Below are 22200 nucleotides of genomic sequence, written 5' to 3' on the forward strand. Positions count from 1 at the left end.
ACCTGGGTAGGCACCACCCACTCATCAGATATTCTACCGCTAAAGAACAGTACGCAGTATTGTTGAGTTCCGGTTTGAAGGGTGAGTGAGCCAGTGTAACTAATAGGCACAAGGGACATAGCATCTTAGTTCCCAAGGTTGGTCACACATTGACGATGTAAGGAATAGTTAATATTAATTACAGCGTCATTGTCTATGGGTGATGGTGACCACTTACCATCAAGTGGCCCATATGATCGTCAGCCAACCTATTCCACAAAATAAAAATCATGTAAAAGCCGTATAAAATGTTCTCGGTAAAATTTACGTTAAAATGTAATAACTAGAGATTACTAATGTATCTTCATTAGTAAATTTGAACATATTTCTCAATTAATATTTTCCATAAACGAGACCCGATCTACTTCCTTTAATTCAATAATTAAAATAACTAAAAAAAATATAAAGTCACTTAAATTAAGACTGCCCTTTGATATAGGAATTTCCTTATAAAAATAAAGATAATTCGTTTCCGATATTATTAATCTTTAGCAGCGGTTCTCAACCCTCGATACTTTCTATTTTTTATTTAATATAAGTAGCCAGACTCGCAACCAGACCTGATGGTATGTGATATTACTTATAAAAGTAAGTAAAAAAGTAGCAGCCCAATTTCCCACCGCTGGGTTAAAGCCTACTCTCCTGTTAAGGAGCGGTTTGGAACATATTCCACGCTCTACCACGCTGTTCCAATACGGGTTGGTGGAATGCACATGTGGCAGAATTTCTATGAAATGAGACACATGCAGGTTTCTTCACGATGTTTTCCTTCACCACCGAGCACGAGATGAATTATAAGAACAAATTAAGCACATATATTTTATAGTGGTGCTTGCCTGGGCTTAAACCCGAAATCATCGGTTAAGATGCAGGCGTTCTAACCACTGGGCCGTCTCTGCTCCGTGATATTACTTATAAATAAACATTCATTATCTTTATTAAACTTGAGAACTCAGATATTCCTTTCTTTGTGCCTGTAGTAAATTACAAAGCACAAGTGCGAGATTTACGTCTTAATTAAAAAAGTGACAAACAAAGGCAAACCTGAACGAGTTATATGATATGCGTTTTATTTATCTTTTTCATGATACTAATCTAGAACTATTATGTTACGACATAAAGATTTTATTTTTAAATTTAGCCAAAAACATAACATTTAAAATCTGAGAAACCGTACTTACATGTTATATATTCAACATCACTTCACTTCAAGATTACCTAATAATATTAGATAGGCAAATAAAATAACGTATCTTTTACATAACAGTCACAATTAATTAAATTATCAAAGTTTGAGGATAGTTGAACAACAAAATAAGTTAAAACAATTTATTAAATGTCGTGGGGGCTGCGTAACGTTTTCCCTTAGGATTTCTACCAGTTCTCTCTCATGTACACTACGTAAGGAACTTTGTTCCAGAACATATTAAAAAATCAGGAAGGAGGCATGCTTACTCAGGCATGCTTATCTTTTTGTATATTAAACTTTTTAATTGTAATATAATAAAAGGACTTTGTTATCTTGACTAATATTCGACTTTCATTAATATTATAATTGATATGCCGCCATTCCACGCAGTCAAGATTTACACAGTAACTATTTTATTTCATATTTGTATACATTTAAACACTTTATGTTATCAATATTATGTTAATAAATGTTTAAATTCAGGATAATATACATGGTATCATCAAACATATAGTAATTAATTGTTCCTCGTACAAATATTTTATATAATGTTCTAAAATATTGAGAAGCAGTGCTCAGTAAGTGTACTCGTGACGCAAGTGTCAGCACACTACAACCTATATTTCATTGTTTGTGTAAGTTCATTGACCCGATTGTTTAACGGGACATTTTTAATTAGCGTTTTTCAATTCTAAATGACGTATTGCTTTTGCAAGCTAAACGATTCAGTTTTGACTCCTCTTAAGCGAAAATTTTAGTAGTTATAGAAAAATGTATGACCATTAATCTCTGCACTGTGCTGTGTATGGTTTTAACTATGTTAAAATATAATCGTATTAAAGATCTATAAGACTGGTGTTTTATTTGAACATCTCTATAACGCTAAGAACTCACGGAGCGGTTTTCAGCCCGCGCCCGCCGCGGTGGCGGAATGGAGTTTATTTTCAAAACTCACGAGACCGCAGTTTTGTGCGATAACGCAGCCGCCGCGGTTGCGATTATCACCCGCAAACGTAGCGGTTGATTATCGCAGGACGGGCGGTTGCAAGACGGGCGGTTAAACGATCAGTTCAGTTCCAGACCGTCATGGATACACACCAGAAACGAGCTGTTGCGTTATATTTACTTCACAGAAGAATTAAAAAAAGAAGGCCTAAAAGATTCTGGATACATCCACTAATTGCGGAAAGAAATCGTTATGGATTATTTGTTACTCTTATTAATGAGTTAAAGAAGGATGAGGAGAAGTTCTTTAATTATTTCCGAATGTCCATAAGTAGTTATTTAGAACTTAAAAAAAAAACAGAAACTGCTCTTCAAAAACAACATACTAATATGCGAGATCCCATATCACCAGAGGAAATGTTGGCAGTCACATTAAGGTATGTAAGTTTCTTTTAACAACTCGCACGCACGCAAACTAAGCACGAGGCTTATACTATAGATACCAGACAACGGATACAACATACTTATATACTTTTTGCGTCAGGTGTTAATGAAACTAGTGGTAATATTTAAAAATTTTTTTTATTGAAAATACACATCATCTGACAAATTAGTATTGACTGAAGAAACTGATGGAATATTTTGTGGACTTTGGGTATTGCTTTCAGAAGTAGAATAGGTACGATAGCCGATATTTTCTTGACTGCCGATATTTTCTTGACTGTAATTATATGGTGGATATTGATAAGAAAATGCTGGAAGATTATTATCAAGATTATCAATAATTTGTAGAACTGCTATTTGAAATCGTCTTGTTTTTGCTTCATCAAAATTTTGCAATGAAGGCAGTATTCCTCGAAAAAATGACAAATGTCTATCTTCGCGTTGAGACAACATCTCTATTAATGCTTTGTCGGCGTCGTCTTTTCTTTTTCTTTTAACACCAGTTTGAGAAGATACTGAGGTGATAGGCGTAGCAAAAGCTTCTGATGTTGATGCAACAGTAGTAGTAGTGTTAGTAGTAGTAGTAGTTTGTTCAGTTGTAGCATCGCTCGTTAAGGTTGAGGAGGTATTTTCAATAGGTATATTTTTCTTCAAAAACTGTAACTGATCATCATAAATGTACTTTTTAGTTTTTTTAGCTCCCGATCCAGATTTTGTTTCCGTTTCAACTTTTTTGTTTGTTTTCATCCAGCAATCTTTAATATTTTTCCATTTTTTTATAATCATGTTACCTAAAAAAAAATATACGTAATTAAGTAAATTTATTTATTTCAGATACCTAGCAAGTGGGACTTCAATGCACGATTTGCACTACATATTCAGAATTGGGCACACAACTATATCAGCAATTATAAGAACGACATGTGAAAAATTATGGGAGGTGTTAATGTCTGAATGTTTTCCGGTAATCACTACAGAACTTTTAGAAGAAATCAGCCAAAAATTTTACAAGTACGCAAATTTTCCCCACTGTGTCGGAGCAATAGACGGCAAACATATAAGAATAACTAAACCAGATAACAGTGCTTCAATTTACTACAATTATAAGGATTTTTTTTCATTTGTATTAATGGCCGTAGTTGATGCGGATTACTGCTTCGTTTTTGTAGACATTGGAGCCCCGGGAAGTAATGCTGATTCAACCATTTTTAAAAATACTACTTTTTGCAATGCGCTTAATAGCAATTCTATCAAACTACCTAATGAAAAAATACTACCCGGATCTACTTTGCCACCTGTCCCGTATGTATTCGTAGCCGATGAGGCATTTGGTTTGCATCAACACATTATGAGACCTTATGGTGGTCAATTTTTGAGTGTACAAAAAAGGGTATTTAATTATCGCCTATCGAGAGCACGAAGATACGTAGAATGTGCATTTGGCATTTTATCAAACAAATGGCGAATTTTAAATCGTGCATTGGATGTATCAATACCTTTATCAATTAATATTGTGAAGGCATGTTGCATACTTCACAATTTTGTACGAAAACGAGACGGCCATCACATTAGAGAAGAAGATTTTACTCATAATCTTGAGAGTATACAAACACCTCCATCAATACGCAGTGGAAGACAAGCCAACAACATAAGAGATATTTTTCAACAATATTTTATGAGTGACAGCGGAGCTTTAAGCTGGCAATTGTCAAAAATTTAATAACGTTAATTATTATTCTTTTTACGACCCGCTACTACACAGCTCAATTATTAATTATTATTGTAGGTTAAAAATAAACTTATATAATACTAACCATATTTTTTTTTATTTGTCTCATCCAAATTTTCAAAATCTTTATTTAAAATACCGCAGATTTCTTCCCATGCTTTGAGTGTCAAGTTTTTGTACTTATATTCTTCTAAGCTCTTATCCCATATAACTGGCCTATCTTGAACCAAAGTAATTAGTAGATCGACTTCAATATCAGTATCCATTTTGTTGACAAACGTGCGCGTGCGTGCTTGAACGCGTCACTACGGAACAAGGAGTTATCACTGCCTACCAGCAAAATGGCGCGATTTCCCCCCCGCTGCCAACGCGGTCGCCCGCCAACCGACCGCAGAGCGCGCGGGTGCAAATCGCCGCGGCTGCGGGACCGCGACCCGCGCCCGCCGGTAGAAGATGAACCGCCAGTGCAGCGGGACCCGCAAACAACCGCGCACACCGCGGGCGTAAAACGCGTCGTGAAATGTGCTTTAATTTTTTACACATATATCTGCATTCTACAGAAGCTGCGGGCCCGCACCCGCGGCGGGTGCGGGTGAAAACCGCTCCGTGAGTTCTTAGCCTAAGGCGCTTTCGCTATGGGGTAGAACCTGCTTCACACATATCCGAATGTTATATTAGACTCTATTTTCTATATTATTTACATTTTTCTTAACGATTCCATATAATCTCCACTTCTAATAACACCGGCTCACTGACTTCGTAAAGTAAAATAATTACCCTTTACCCGCTTCTTTAAAGTAGTTGTATAAACCAGACCACCCTTTTATCTTTCAATCTATATTATTTTAATATTATAAATTTAAACTAACTCTGTCTGTCTGTCCGTCGCTCTTTCACAGCTGAACCACAGATGCGAATGTTATGATATTATTTATGAAAAAAATTTGAACTCCAAGAAGGGACATTTACCTTTTTTGCTTAACACAGGACAATCAACACTCAGAAACGCGAAAGCGAAGCACCGAACCACTACAAAAACAGCAGCCTGTAAATTCCCACTGCTGGGCTAAAGGCCTCCTCTTCCCTTAAGGAGAAGGTTTGGAACATATTCCACCACGCTGTTCCAATGCGGGTTGGTGGTGTGAATTTCAATGAAATTTGTCACATCCAGGTTTCCTCACGATGTTTTACTTCACCGCTGAGCACGAGATGAATTATAAAGACAAATTAAGCACATGAATCAGCTGTGCTTGCCTGGGTTAGAACACGCAATCATCGGTTAAGATGCATAAAAATAAAGAGTACGTTCCATATGAATATTTAACAGACAAACTGCTTTACAGTGTAATAATGAAATCAATCAAAATCAAGACATCGATCCTGAGGCTGCACAAGATTAATTTCGACACTTCAATAACTTGCTGTCGGTTAAGCCGTTATTAAAAGTAACATTATGTAACATTTGCAACCGGTAGCTCGCGTCCGTTGACTTTGGCAATAAGATCCATTAATGCTTTACTAAGCTTATATTTTGTCAACGCTGTAGGTCTTTGTGCAAGCCCAAAACATATAACCTATAACCTTAACACCAAGTGTTAACTCAAAAGCATACATAGTAATGTTTTTTTTTAAGTGATCACCATCACTCATAGTCGATGACGCTGTAAGAAATATTAATTATTCCTTATATCCTCAATGCGCCACCAACCTTGGGAACTAAGATGCTATGTCCCTTGTGCCTATAGTTACACTGGCTCACTAACCTTTCAAACCGGAAAACAACAATACTGCGCACTGTGTTGTTTAGCGGTATAATATCTAATGAGTGGGTGGTACCTACCCAGGCAGGCTTGCACAAAGCCCTACCACCAAGTTATGTCCAATAAAGATACTATTAATTGATTATATTGTCTACGTATTATAGTCAGGATCGCTAGGCGATCAGAATAATCATAAAAAAAAAGTCAGTAATACAAGATGCCTTCGCTCCTATAGTCTCGTTAAATGTTAAATTTTGCATGTTTTTGAACTATGATTTACTTTCTGTTTGTTTGAGAGAGATCTATGTATAATTGTAAACTACAAACCGTAAGCATTAATTTAAATTTTATTCTGTTACATGATGTACCAAGAGTTTACTTGAATAAAGAATCTTATGAGATTGATTTTTAATTTTGTCCATCTTCGTCATCGTAAATTATCGTTATCGTTACATCTAGATTTCACTATATTTTTATTAATTTTTACTGAAGATTTGTCTTTATGTGTTCTACTTTATGGGACTTATTTATTTATTTATTTTTTATTGCACCCGATCTTAAAGCTAAAAATAACATTTTTGTTACACAAAAGTTGCCTGAGGTGCAACAGGCGGCCTTATCGCTAAGCAGCGATCTCTTCCAGGCAACCTTTGGGTAGAGGATCATAATATTGACATATGTAAATGGGAAGTGTACAGTAACTTTAAGTCATTTTAAAATGTAGTATATGTAGTATAAATACATAATGTTATAGTATAAGATGAACAGACTTCAGATTTAAATATTACATACGATTTGATATATGGTACACAACTAACAGATCTACACTTTAATTGGACTTCTTAAATTCCGAAAATCTTCGTAGACGTTTAACACTAGTTATTTCGAAATCCATAATGACAAATGTTCTTTGGTCTTCCAAGCAATGATATGGCATTATTTCGATGTCACATGTCTTGGCTTTTGTCTTCTTGCGATTGGAAAGTCTTTTTACCACCAAGGGAATATCCAATTGAGAACGCTTGCAAAAATTAAGCAATGATCTAAATAATTTTCGGTACCAATTCATACAGCCGGAGATGAGTACTTAACTTTAAGCAATTCGTCTATTTGCCTTTCTGAATTTTATTGATTTGATCTAAATTCTATCGATAAAATTTATCATGAATTAAACATCAAACTGACTATTTCAGCACAAATTATTTTAGTCAACAAATTAAAATGGTATTTACAGTATTACAAATATTCTCGAAAACACCAAGGGCTAAAGGTGTCTTGCTATTGGACCTTTTTATTGCATATGACGAGAGGTCGGTCAGTAGGGTATGTTACAATGACATTTATGTGGACGCTCCCATTATTTTGAGCAATTGCGTATACAGAACATGGTATGAGATCTCTTGGAACTTAAAAAATGTGGGCACTGATAACATCTGAGGCGGATGGCGTAAAATGCTTATCAGAGAACCTCGTGCTGGGTGACACGAATGTATGTGTCAACATCGAATTATAAGAACCGTCACTTTATAATTAATCTAGATGTATTGCAAAATGTTGAAAATTTTTACGGAGCATTTTACAATGAAACGCATAAAATTTCGTTTGTTTACAAAATTTTAGATATAGTACGTTTGTAATACAAATGAAAATGATTATTTTTTATAAATTTTTAGACCGTTTGCAATCAAGCTAGATTAATAAATAAATAACGTCCATTAATATTTTTTTCGCTAGTATGTTACGAATTATCAAAAGTGACGACCTCCCTGGTCGAGTAGTGTGTAAACGGGTTTTCATGGGTACGCCACTCCGAGTTCGATTCCCGGCCGAGTCGATGTAGAAATTCATTACTTTTCTATGTTGCCTTGGGTCTGGGTGTATGTGGTACCGTCGTTACTTCTGACTTTTCATAACACAAGTGCTACTTACATTGTGATCAGAGTAATGTAAGTGATGTTTTCCAATATTTATTTATTTATAAAAGTTTCCTGTCACAATTTGGATAAAATAAATAAGTGTTTAACTGCATATTAAAGGTAGGTAGTATTTGGAACAATATTTCTTTTACGAGCATATTAGTCGGCGATATCTTAAAAACCGATAGTGTTGTAACGTCGAGCCGAACGTTACGTAAGTTGCAGTCGGAGGCTGTTGCTACAACATTTATGGTACAAAATAATCCCTGACACGCATCAGAAAGCGCTCTTACTAAATGAGATGTATAAAAACAAATATGCAATATGAATTGAACGTGTTCGAATGTACTCATATTAAAGATTTAGTTTTGATAATTTTACAAAACGAACAAAAATGCCTGTAATCAATGATGTTCTAGTAAACAGATATGTCATTAACGCGCAAAAAGTGAAGACTAGAACACGTCCTAATTGGGACGTTTGCCTTTAGTCGTTTTCATCATAATTGATTGATGACGACCTCCATGGTCGAGTGGTGTGTACACCAGTTTTCATCGGTACACCACTCCGAGGTCCCGGTTTCGATTCCCGGCCGAGTCGATGTAGATTACCATTAGTTTTATATGTTGTCTTGGGTCTGGGTGTTTGTGGTACCGTCGTTACTTCTGTTTTTCCATAACACAAGTGCTTTAGCTGCTTACATTGGGATCAGAGTAATGTATATGATGTTGTCTCAAAAAAAAAATCTACTAAAAACTTATGAGACTTACTTTGATAATCGTAAATCAATTTTTAGGTAGTTTAATAAAAATTTTACTTAATGAAATGAAATATTGTTTATCTATTTTTGACCAATTAGGTTATTAGATAATGATAATTTTTTAATGACCCATTTTATTAACCATTTCTACAATTATTCAAAATAATTATTATAATATTTATTATATATTCAAAATAAATATTACATTATTAATATTTTAAATGCAAAAGTATATTTGTCTATCTGTTTCCTAAAATGTAGGCTTTTAATTCTCCCCTCAAGAGGGTCATAATGGATATAAAGATTATGTACTTATAAATGTCACGCGGGTAACACCGCAAATAGTATAGTATAATAGATACATCTTAAATAGAAAAGGTAACATGAGTCGTGGAAATCCATTGTAAAATAGAACTTAATTATTATATATATTTCGGTTGATTATTAATTAATAGACATAAGTTGTCGCTGAGATATTTGTTACTAATAGTTGCAGATGCTTCCCCGTAATCAATAGGTCTGGGTTTTTCTGTTAAATGTGATATCCTATGTAAGTTATACATATTGTTTATCTATACTAATTTGTGGTTGCCCCTTGTTCGATATTTACCGTGATTCATTGTTATTAAAACATAAGATGCGTTGATTTGAAAAATACGTAGAAAAAATGAGGTACAATATAGGACCTTGTCAAAAATATATCATTGATTTTTTCATCTTTGACATGCCATATATTGTTATATGTATGAACGTAAACTATGAATGTTACATATTAAATACTAGCTGTTTAATATTCGTATCGATTGATTTTATCAAAAAATATATTTCGTAACCTAAGTTACTTTTAATTACATCAGCTAAATGCCAGTGAAAGTCCCGTCGGAATCGGTCCAGCAGTTCCAGAGTTTAGCCGGTACAAACAGACAGAAGAACAACATACAACCAAAATTGTAAAAAAAGTTTTTTGGTATATATGTGTGTTATATACAAATGCTTTTAAAAAACTCGTTATTTTAATACACTATTATAATACGCAATTCAAGTATTTTATAAATTTGGATTAGAAAATTTGGAGTATATTCTAGTTACTCATTTTAAGAATTAACATGTATACAATGTGTCACTGTGAAGATTTAAATCCAGTTAACTCAGAACAATTCACAACAATTCCTTGAAATACTCATTACAATTTGGATAAAATATATGACAAACAGTCACCTATGACTTGCTAACGTTTTCCGCTAATGTTTGCATTAACAGATCAGCAAGTGTCATTAGGCCGCATTTAAGTGCTAATTAATTCCAGCGACTGACGCTTTGGGCTCCCATACGACGATTCTTATTTAACCGCGAGTGCTCACCTAATTTGTGTGTTAAATATTGTCTGTGGTACACATGAATGTTGAATGTTCATGGTTCACATTATATCTTTTTTATGGTATAGGTTGGGCGAGCATATGGGCCACTTGTTGGTAAGTGGTCACCATAACCCATAGACAATAACGCTATAAGCAATATTAAGTATTCTTTACATCGTCAATGTGCCACCAACCTTGGGAACTAAGATGTTATGTCCCTTGTGACTGTAGTCTCACTCAACCTTCAAACCGGAACACACCAATACTGAGTACTGTTATTTGGCGGAAGATTAACTGTTGAGTGGGTGGTACCTACCCAGACGGGCTTGCACAAAGCCCTACTATCAAGTCTTTGACTATTTCATTTAAAGGTAATACTAGGGAGGTATGTTCTCATTGTTTACTCAAGTGTGTTTTTCAGAAGTTTGTATTATAATTGCACAAGAGGTTGTGTTCGAAAATGTAGCCTCCGCTATTGAGGCTTCAAATTATTATACATTGTTATGCTAATATTTTTAATTTGAATTATTATTATTAATTGAAATTATTACTAGAAATTTGTTGAAGGAAAAAGATGTATATTTTTTTATATAAGGTTAAAAAAGGCTTCATTTTAAAAGGAAATATTTAAAGCCTGTTTTTATTTATTTAGTGAACGATTTGCACATGGTCATATATCTCGTTAAATATTTATGATAATAGTTTTATTAAAATATGCAGACATTCGATACGACTTCGCTCATTCATTTTACCATCAACTAGTAATCTATAGGATTGTAATTCCGGTTCAAAAGACGACCTGTATAATAACAGTTTCAATAAATTTATAAGGAAGTCTTCTGATTTAAAGATCATTAATAGTAAAAGGTATGGCATCTGACTGTCACATTCAATGTTAAAAAGAGAAGGTTACTAATTAAACGATGTCTTTGTGTTATAAATATAAACAATAATTATATAATTGTCTCGTTATCGATCGCTATATTGGCGTATGAGACGCCCCTGAGGTGGTTGGCAACTGATTGGCATCTAGCTACCGTGTCTGTCGGTGTGTGTGTGAAAAGCGATCGCTTACGCTCCCTGAAATAAGCTAAGCTAAGCGGAGTGTATAAAAGCACGGAATTAGTTATATCGACACCATCACGCAGCTTCTGCGATCTGCAACCGGGTTTTATAGAGTACAGTAACACATAACCTGGCTATATTGGATACTGATCCAGAGGTCAGCGTACCTTTCTAAAGGTAAACATACGTACACAGACTTGGAATAAGAACGTATAAAGGGGTCCAAAATTATATATAAATATATAAGGTATGTGATAGGTAATTACTTGATATTTTATAAAATATCTATACATTCTTGCTCAAATATTTTGTCTTAGTATGAAAGCAACTATGTAATTAAAAGCAAACGGAATTTGTGTAATGTAAGATTACTATAGTATGACTACGTTTAATTACAAATTTATTATTTATGTATCAAATTAAAAATGAAATATAAAGCTTGTTTGTTGTTGTGTGTTATAACGTTTCGAATTTTCTTACACTTGACTATAATATATTTTAAACAATATTAAGAGTTAAATACATATATTTTATTCTAATTTTGTAATATTAAGTAAGCGTTCCTACTTGGAGTTGTTTAAATTAATTCAGTAAAGCGTTGCTTTCGAACTACAGCTTTAATGCGTTGAAAAGGAATAGATGACGCTTTTTTAAATATTTAACATATGGCTTGCTGTTCATTCCAATTTGTAATTAAAAAAATATTTTTATAAGTATTTCATACAAAATTATTCACTTCTGCGCTTATAAATCAGATAGTATTTTAGTAAGTCTAATGAAAAAAAAAGTACGATATACATAATATAATATATAGTATATGTAGACGCGCCTCGCACTTTGACCAGCTTTAAATTTACAGTATTGCCGTGACATAGTTTAATGTTTCTATATATTTTTACAACAAAAACTACCTTAAGACGTGGTTTCTTAAGATAAAAGTAAGAAGAAATCGCTATGACTTCGAAGAGTACTTCGTACTTCCATTCATCACTCCAGGGCTTAGTATCGAACGATATCCTGCTAAGCGGCACAGTCCTACTTCTATCCTTTGTACTTCTGACAGGATGACCAATGGCGGATATGGACGAGCCTACCCGCTGACCTACGTCCCCCGTCAGAAAGGCGTCAGAATGACGTCACGGTGAAAGCCCGCTTCCTCTGAGTGTGATTGAGGCGTTGGAGCGGCGGGGACTTGAAAAGGCTCAAGCGACGCGGTGCGTTGTTATATCTAGAATCTAAGACTTATCGCCGTAGCGGTTTTAACAGGTAATAAATAATAAATATAAATATGAGACAACATCACATACATTACTCTGATCCCTATGTAAGTAGCTAAAGCTCTTGTGTTATGGAAAATCAGAAGTAACGACGGTACCACAAACACCCAGATCCAAGACAACATAGAAAACTAATGATTATCTACATACATTGACTCGGCCGGGAATCGAAACCGGGACCTCGGAGTGGGGTACCCATTAAAAAACCGGTGTACACACCACTCGATCACGGAGGTCGTCAGAAGACTATGTATATGTGATTTCCGATTTTCGCTAGAAACCTAGTTACCCTTTTGAAGGGTTATGACAAATATAGGCAATGATTTTAGGAATACGAATATCAATGTAAGGAGGTTACTATTCAGGCTATATTCTGCTAGTCGACTATTTTGATAAAGACATTTTTATTTAATGCAAATAACGAGTTTAGAAAATAATCTTAATTTGGAATAAGGGTTGTTGATTGGTTACTTGTATTTTGTTTTTTTAAGTGATACCTTCATCATACTGATTTTAAAACTAATTAATTATCCATTATTGCATATATGTTATATGTTTTTATGTTCATCAGATGTTTTGTATCAAAAATAGCTTTTGTTTTAACTTGGGGTTCAATCTGCGTTATCCTATATTAATAAATACGGTTTAGAGGAGTGCGTGTGATAGCGTAACAAAAATACAAACAGACAGAGTTTATTGAGCGTCCGACGTTATGACCCTTGTGCGAATTAAAGGCTCACTCACCCTTCACTGAAGCACAACGACATAAAGTATTATTGTTTGGCGGAAGAATATCTGATCCATCCAATGATGGTACCTATCCAGACGGGCTTGCACAAAGCCCTACTTATCCTAATATCATCGACTTTGATACAAATGTACAGCGCGAGAAGAATATTATAATAAAGAAAAAGCTATATTTATTATATTAATGTAACATATTTTTGTTCTTATACTATAATAACCATAATTATTTATGCTTCATATATCTGCGGCCATATTTGTTTTATTATTATTGATTGATTTCAGGTGGTAAATAAATTGTTGAGGATACACGAGTATCAATAAATATTTATATTATAGTTTCACATAACTTTTGATGAAAGTTAATAAATGCTTTCTTTTTAATTGGATACTGATGTACTACCGTTCTCTCAGATGTTAATTAAAGAAATATCGCCCTAAGGAGGTTTGACGTCATACGTTGGCGACGCTAGTGAGGCCGTTGCCCGAGAATTCCCCACTTTCGTCCCCCAAGATGACGAGGAAAATTACATTCATAATGAGTAATATTATTCAATTCAATTTGTAAATAATAATAAAAACAACAACCTGTAAGTTTACCACAGATGGGTTAAAGCCTTAACTCCCTTTTGAGGAGAATGTTTGGAACTTACTCCACCACGCTGTTCCAATGCGGGTTGGTGGAATACACATTTGGCTGAATTTCTATAAATTTAGACACATACAGGTTTCCTCACGATGTTTTCCTACACCGCCGAGCATGGCATTTACTTGGTAGTAGAGTTATGTGCAAGCCCGTCTGGGTAGGTACCACCCACTCATCAGTTATTCTACCGCCAAATAACAGTACTCAGTATTGTTGTGTTCCGGTTTGAAGGGTGAGTGAGCCAGTGTAACTACAGGCACAAGGGACATAACGTCTTAGTTCCCAAGGTTGGTGGCACATAGACGATGTATAGAATAGTTAATATTTCTTACAGCGTCATACCCATAGACAATGGGTGATGGTGTCCACTTTCCATCAGTTGGCCTATCTGCTCGTCCGCCAACCTATACCATAAAAAAAAATGAGATGAATTATAAACGCAAATTAATCACATGAATATTCAGTAGTGCTTGCCTGGGTTTGAACCCGCAATCGTCGGTTAAGATACACGCGTTCTACTGGGCCATCTCGGCTCAATAATAACAAAACAATGCTTTTTGATTGCAAGCTTCATTTGTATTTATGCACTTAATATTGTGCGGAACCCCTATGTATAATTTCAACTCGTACATAACCATTTTTTTTCACGCTGAAGGTTATTAGGATTCCTTTCAATATTATTATTTTATGCAAACAAAGTATTTTCAAAGGTTTCACTGTAAGAATTGATTATTACGCAAATTCGAGGTGCGAAGGTCAGATGGCAATTTTTTATACTGTAATTGTTTATCTAATTTTGTTCGCTAAATCAAAAACAATGACAATATACTTAAAATATAGGTAATCTATACATATAAGGCAGGAGACCTTTTATTATTAATAAACTATCCCGTACCGACTTCGCACGGTTACTTGATATGTATCGTTATATTTAGACCAAATTATATAAAAAATATATAAATGGTAGCCTATGTGTTATTCTGACGCATGACCTATATTACTGTTAAATTTCATCAAAAATCCGTTCAGTCGTTTTTTCGTGAAAGAGTAACAAACATACATACATCTATCTTCAAAAACTTTCTCATTTATAATATTAGTAGGACTATTAAATACTCTCATATTAGTACTTGTTCTCTTACAAAACGATTTGACTAATGGTGTTGTCTGTGACAGAACTCTATGGGCGATGAGACCGCGTTTGCGCACCATTTGTTGTAGCTTATATGTTTACATTGAATTATTTCAGTAAACAAAAATGAATGCATTGTTATTTATATATCCACGAATATATAGTAGTTCTACTCATGTATTTTAGAAGATATATAAATATTTAAAATAATATACGCGTAACATATACAGATTACACACGATGAATAGTTCTCTACGCTTTTAAATATGATAATATAGGGCTTTCCTAAAGCTCCTACCAGATATGTTATCGTTTCCGTATCGTATTAGCTTTTTTTCTTAAAAAACAAATGGAATTATCAAATCAATAATTATTTAAATAAATTTAAATATATAATTGTTACAAACATTATTTAAAATTAAAATATTAATCAATGATGCTTTTGATAACTTATTTTTGTTAAACAAAGTACGAGAGATCCTGTAATAGGTTTTAAGAGATACAGAGGAACGAAATATAATATTATGTTATTATTGGAATTATTAATATTTTCAACAGTACTGATGTTTGAATACCGTCATATTCTCCTTGCGGTTGAAAATAAGAAATATATATTGTAATGTGTGATGGTACAATGCGTAACACGTGACTATTAATGTAAGGTCGTGGGTTCAAACCCGTCTAAGCACCTCACGGTTTGACAAATGTTTAAATTCATTTACAATTCACATCGCATTCTTTAAAGTCGTGAAAAATTTGCATGTTCGGAAGAATTCTTAAATACTAGTTATTGCTTACGGCTTCGCTTGTGTATGCGGTGGATAGTGAGTCAGGTGTCCTATGTTGTGTTTGTGTACTAAAAGTGTGACACTTGTGTTGATAGGGGCTTTGTATAAATCCGTCTGGGTATTTTAGGTAATCTTCAGCCAGTCATCATAACTCAGTATTGCTGTGTTCCACAGACATTTTTAACATTGCCGTTTCATAAATTCAAATCATTTGTAAAAATACATTGGTAAAGAAGGCATATTATTCAATACAAGATTATACATACAAGTGTAAATAAAGGCTGATTTCCAAGTATATATATTACATACATATATTTAACTAACATGACTTTGCATTTTTAAATGTTGACAAAGAATAACTATTCAGTGTTGACGGTTCTTCTTAGTAGAATCTATACGCCGAACCAGTGGTATCTTCACTTAATATAGTTATTAAATGTCGAATGAATGAGATAACGACTCAAAAGTGCTTCTAAAAGCCTACCTGAATATAATAAATTTTTATTTTGATATTGAAATGTGAGTAACAGGCAAAGGTGACATAACATTTTAGTACCCAACAACCCACTATATACCTACTATTTGTTATGATTATGGCGTTATTTGTTTCTAAAAAATAATTAAAATTTAATATACAAATATACATATATATTTATATATTTTTAATTAATTAAATGCCTGTAAGAATTCAATCCAAATGATTTTTAATGAAAATAATATTTAACTCATGACGTCTGACACATGTGATAACTTAAAAAAAAGTCTATCTGTAGGGTAGAACGTGAGAGAAGAAGTCTGCCTACTGCTACTGTATGCTTAAGAGAAAGGGTAGCCAGACAGACTGGCGCGTTACGCGTTACGTAACGAAGCGGTTTACCTTCCCATAAGAAGTTATCACCTCAAAAGCGACTTAGTCATTTTTTCTCAAGGTAAACCTAAAAAAACCCTTTTAGCGTCGTTGTTGTTATAGGCTCGGTATGTTTTCCTTATTTAAATTTGAAAATTAAGTACATAACTTAAAGTAATGTAACCGCCGTTACATTTCTCACAACTGGGTAACCACTTCTTGTCATAAGTGTATTATACCATATAACCGGAAATAGAGTGCTTCTGTGTTTGAACACATCATCATTATTAACAGTCTGTAAATTTCCCACTGCTGGGCTGAGCCTCTTCTCCTTTTAAAGGCAAGGTTTGAAACATATCCACCACGCTATTTCAATGCGGGTGGTTTTACATGCGTTGAAATTAGTCGCAGGCTTCACCGTCGAGAATGAGATGAATTACAAACACAAATTATGCACATGAAACTCAGTGGTGCTTGCCTGGATTTGAACCCATACTCATCGGTTAAGATGCATGTGTTCTACCCGCTGGGCCATTTCCGCTCTTTGAACACTTGGACTATAATATGTACTATATAATTGGTTGGTATTTGAAATCAATCAGCTCAACACAGGTATACATCGCAATTGAAATATTTATAATAAAATACAGATAAAAACTATGAGATGAAAATAAATAAAAACATAGAGTTCTACAATAAAATAAATAAGCATTTTTATTTTTATAAATATAAACTATACGGAAATAAAGAGGGTAAATGTTCTGGCCCTAGGTGACTAATTTCGAAATTGAGACAAACATGGAAACATTTTTATAACGCAGTCACGGGATCGATATTAATGAAAATTAAAAGTGCGTCATTGGGTTTTGTAAAATAAAATATTCCTAGCGATCTCGTTGCTTAAAAAAAAACACAATAAACTTACGAATAATACAGCTATTATGCTATTTGATAATATAGTGACGTGACGATCAAATTCTGAGAAGTAATGACATATTGCGAATTTAAGGAAAATGGTATTTTTTATTTATTTGGTTTATATACATTTCATTTTAATTTCAATATGGCTTATACGCAGATATGTTAAACGTTTGAAAATAGAACATTATGTTCCGAAGAAAGTAACGTTTATATACAGCTCTGTGGAACAAGCTTTCGCCGGGGTTTTTCCGAACCGATATGGCTTGGAAACTTTTAAGAAAAGAGGGTACTCCTTCCTCAAAGGCCGGCAAAACACCTGCAAGCATGATGTTGCAGATATCTTTTGGAAGTGGTAGTACCTTTCCATCAGGTCAGCCTCCTACTCGTTTGCCACCTATAACATAAAAAAATTCTAGGTCAGGGATGTGTGGAAAACAAAAATGAGATTTGTTTCCAAAAAGGTGCGGTTAATGTAAGACATATGAAATATTTTACGACGTTTCCTACACTGTAGAACACGAGGTGAATTATAAACGGAATGCATACAAGAAAGAGTCAACGCAATTATGAGCTATGTTATTTTTATATTTACATGTGTCAAGATACTTTTTATTCAATTAAAAAATCAAATTAATTTTTTCCAAATACTTTAAATAATAATTCTAACTCTCTATCTTCCTCTTACAAAGTGACATTATTTTGGACACATGCGTTTATACTCGAGATATATTGTGTCAATAAATAGAAAATTACTTTATACAAATACAAAACATGTACAAGCGTCAATAACGCGGTGACTTAAGGGCCACCTAGACATGTAAAGTCACAAAATCGATTCTGACAATTTGGACTATTGTAGTCCCTACTCCTAACTCAAAGGAGCTTCAATATTTAGGTAAATAGTTATATTGGCAACAGGAATTTGGCCGCGGCCGTTGGTTGTCATGTGTTAGGCAAAAAAAGTACCTTATGTCCTTTCTTCTAGTTTAAATTCATACGAAATTTTATCGAAATCGGTTCGGCGGTTTGGTCGTGACAGGCAGACAGACGAAGTTATTTTCACATTTGTAATATTATTATTATATTTCGTAAAGTTGCTAATATTATTTTAAAATGGTCTATAATCACTGTCGATAGGTACTTAAATAGTGGTACTCGTTTTTCATTATCCTCAATAAATATATTCATTTATATCGTTTTACATTAAAAGTCCAAAAAAGTTTAAAATAAATTTATCGTTTTATATGTTTTATTCATAAGGATAGTGTCAGAAATGAGATAACAGATCGGCGAATGCAGCCTCTGTCACGTTCTTGGCAGTCAGCCAGGACAGCGACAGTGGAGGATGAAGACGGACTTAGGAGAGGTTAGATTACGATTGATCGTTTTACTGGAAGGAATATATGTTGACTGCGAAACTCACAAATATACAACTGTTTATTATAACATACATATAGTAGACTAGACGATTTCGCTCGCGTTTTAGGGGATTGGTTCTCATGTGCTAGGCAAAAAAAATAGCCTATGTCCTTCTTTGGAGTTTTTGCTTAATATCAAACTTTACATTGGTTTGGTAAAGAAAGAGTGACAGCGTAGACACAGCTACTGTCTCATTTATATTATTAGTATAGAAGTATAGATTTATGTGTCGCTCAGATATAGAGAATGCGGGAAATTATTGACATGAAGTTCTTGTCATTTTGATCATGACTTCGATAGTTGTTAAACTTTTTTGCAATTAATGTCATCGGTATGTGTTTAATTAAATCTGCCATTTTGTATATATAAAAAAAAACATATTCTATGGTGGATAATTATTTATCTTGTTAATGTCTTATGTCTATAACATAAAACTTATGTTTATACTTATTTGGTCCTAGTCATCATGTATGTTCTACCAACAAACCGCAAGAAACATTTTGCATGTGTTCCGGCTTAAAGGGTGAGTCGGTGTACCTACAGCCACAAGAGTTATAATATCTTAACCGAAGGCTTGGTGGTTAATAGTTCTTAGACTACCTGTATCATGGAATTAAAAAGTTATGATCAGGAGACCTATCTGGAAATCTGTCTAGCTATAATATAAAAACAAATACATAAAAATAATAATATAATTAATCTATTGTTAGTGCTTAAATTAAAATATTAAAAAAAGTTTTTGATTAAAAGTTTTGCATATAAAATTATCTAACCACACGTTATCTATTAAAAAGTTTCGAATGTGTTTATTTAAATGCGTTTCAGAACGAAAAAAAGAAAACACAGATAATAACAAACAAAAGAACGATTAAATAAACTCTACGTTTGTTTATGAATAAAACATTTTTGAACGTTCGAAATTGTATATAATTTTCGTGATCAAGTTTTGCGTTTTACGTCAATGGCTTAGGACGAAATTCACACAGAGAGACAAGATCGTATTGACCTTATATAGGATAAGTGAGTCGGTTCGGCTTAGTGCTGTGTGCGAGCGCATAATGTGTGGTGCCTTACGTGAGAAGTGTCGATGAATTGTGATCGTTTTTATAGTGTTGTGACAGAAAACGTGAAAGATTTCAATGTAAGTCTATTTATAATGACCACGTGCTTTACTATTATCATTATTAGGACAGTAATTCTAATTGTTTATTTTATTTTTTTATTTATTTTTAAACAGTGAAATTGAAAGAAATTTGCGTTTTGTGAATGACGATTGAAATATTATTTAATGTGTTTTATATCAGATTATATTATTTAATTGTTATTATTGACATAATTATGTAAAATATTTAAAAATATAAACGTAAAGGAATATTCTAAAATTGTTTCAAGTTTTTTTTTTTGCAATTGTTTAAGTCAAATTCAACTTTAAAATACAAAATATTTTGGATACAGAGAAATTTCTTAAGCTATAATTATGATTTCGACTCGTATTTTTTTACTCTCAATCAATTTGATATGAATATGATTTTTAATATTTAAATTAAATTTTTTATAAATGGATATAAAAAAACTATTAATCAAACAATTAAAAAAAATACCAAGTATAAGACGCTGAAAAAAGTGCCTTAAATCTATTTATTTCTATTAATTTTGAAAATTCATATTATTTATAAGATGAGATTTTTTTACGTGATACTTGACATAATAAATTTATTCAAAAAATAAAATAAATAGAAAATAATTAGATAATATTATTCAGTTTAATTTTATCGAACTTAATTATATATATATATTGTTTATATTGATTAAATGTTATTATGGTAACTATTAAAATATTATTTGTGAATAACTTTAATAAGACAAATAAAATTAAATAATCAGTAAAGCCTAAATATAATTTAAAAAAATCAATAAATAATATATTTGGAAAAATACATTTAATATTTATTTTATTATGTTATTAAATAACAGAAAAGTTTCTAAATATAAAAAAAATAACAATAAAACAATAAGTTAATGTCATTAACATTACATATTATGAGAATAATAAAAAATATAAAACCTTGATGAAAGTCTATTTTGATTTATAAATAATAATTGAATATTTTTAACCTGTCTGTATCAGGCATTCGATAACAAATAAAAAAAGTCTAAACGCCTTGAGATTTGTTATTAAAGAAATAATATTTTAAATTATTTTATATTATCTGTATCACAGTTATTTATAACAAAGACTTCAATAAGTCTTGGCATATGTAATTACCATAGTTATGCTAATTGATAAAGAGTAACTATTAAGTTTCATTCTGATTTTCCTCGATAGAATGATAAATCCGAACCGGTGGTATGTTTACTATTAATTCGATACTGGAATATGACGATTCATTCATTCATAAATACTTATGAGGCTACCTAAAGTCTAATCATCCCACTGCTGGGCCTCCCCTTTGAAGACAAGGTCTGGGTCTTGTTTCCACACGATCCTATAAAGAGGGTTGGTGAATTTTATTGATATTAGATACATGCAAGTTTCACTAAATTTTATTTTACCGCTGAGCACGAGATGATTTATAAACAAATTAAGCATATGAAAAATTCAGTGCTTCCCTGGGTTTGAATTCGTAATCAATTCAATTCAGCTAAAATGAACGCGTTCCAGAAATTGGGCCATCTTGGATAAAGATAAGAATGTTTTAATTTGTGATTTTTAATATACTTCCCTCAGAACCTCTCGGAAAAGGGATCGGATTTGTACGGGGAAAAAGATCCCGCGAATTCTTTAAGAATCGCATACAACCTGTTCAGCGGGATCATTTTCGAAGGTGCTTCCACGAAAAGGAAATAAACATTGCAACGTCATATCGTAAACAAAACGATTTACATATACTGACGTATAAAAACGGAGAGATTTTTAATATATTCATATAAAGAATCATATCAAATAATAATTACAATCCGTGTCAGATTAAACGCCGTCGTTCCTTCGACTCAGTCTGCCGTATATCATCATCATTTTGAAGCACTTTCTAATATTATCTAAATTATTTTTTAAAAATGTAAAAAAATCGATGGAAATACAGCAAACGAGCTTTTAAATTTTTTGAATGGTCGTTTTAAGATATTCATTTAAATTAAATTTATTTGTGGATCTATGTAAGTCCATCAGGAACCTCTCATTTATCATACAGTCACACATATATGTATTTCACATAGTATTG

The 22200-nt window shown here is 33.0% G+C and overlaps 2 protein-coding genes across 2 annotated transcripts in view; both read left to right on the forward strand.

Annotated features, from left to right (window-relative positions):
* Positions 1-2111: 2111 nt before the first annotated feature.
* LOC124535214 (protein ALP1-like) lies at positions 2112-4431 on the forward strand. The gene is made up of 2 exons (XM_047111337.1): positions 2112-2610; positions 3452-4431. The coding sequence occupies exons 1-2, from the start codon at positions 2315-2317 to the stop codon at positions 4335-4337; spliced, it is 1182 nt and encodes a 393-aa protein (XP_046967293.1). The 5' UTR covers positions 2112-2314; the 3' UTR covers positions 4338-4431.
* A 15572-nt stretch (positions 4432-20003) lies between these two features.
* Positions 20004-22200, forward strand: part of LOC124535283 (lysosome membrane protein 2-like) — a 70698-nt gene continuing 68501 nt past the window's right edge. The window contains exon 1 of the mRNA XM_047111445.1: positions 20004-20120. The gene's annotated coding sequence lies outside the window, so the exon portion shown is untranslated. The remainder of the gene's footprint in view (positions 20121-22200) is intronic.

Source organism: Vanessa cardui, chromosome 14 (genome assembly GCF_905220365.1).
Source record: "Vanessa cardui chromosome 14, ilVanCard2.1, whole genome shotgun sequence".
Lineage (NCBI taxonomy): Eukaryota > Metazoa > Arthropoda > Insecta > Lepidoptera > Nymphalidae > Vanessa > Vanessa cardui.

Excerpts from the sequence above, each read along its gene's own strand:
- LOC124535214 (XM_047111337.1), top strand. The coding sequence starts at position 2,315 with ATGGATACACACCAGAAACGAGCTGTTGCGTTATATTTACTTCACAGA. Across the intron at positions 2,611-3,451 it reads ATGTTGGCAGTCACATTAAG|ATACCTAGCAAGTGGGACTT; the intron begins GTATGTAAGTTT and ends TATTTATTTCAG.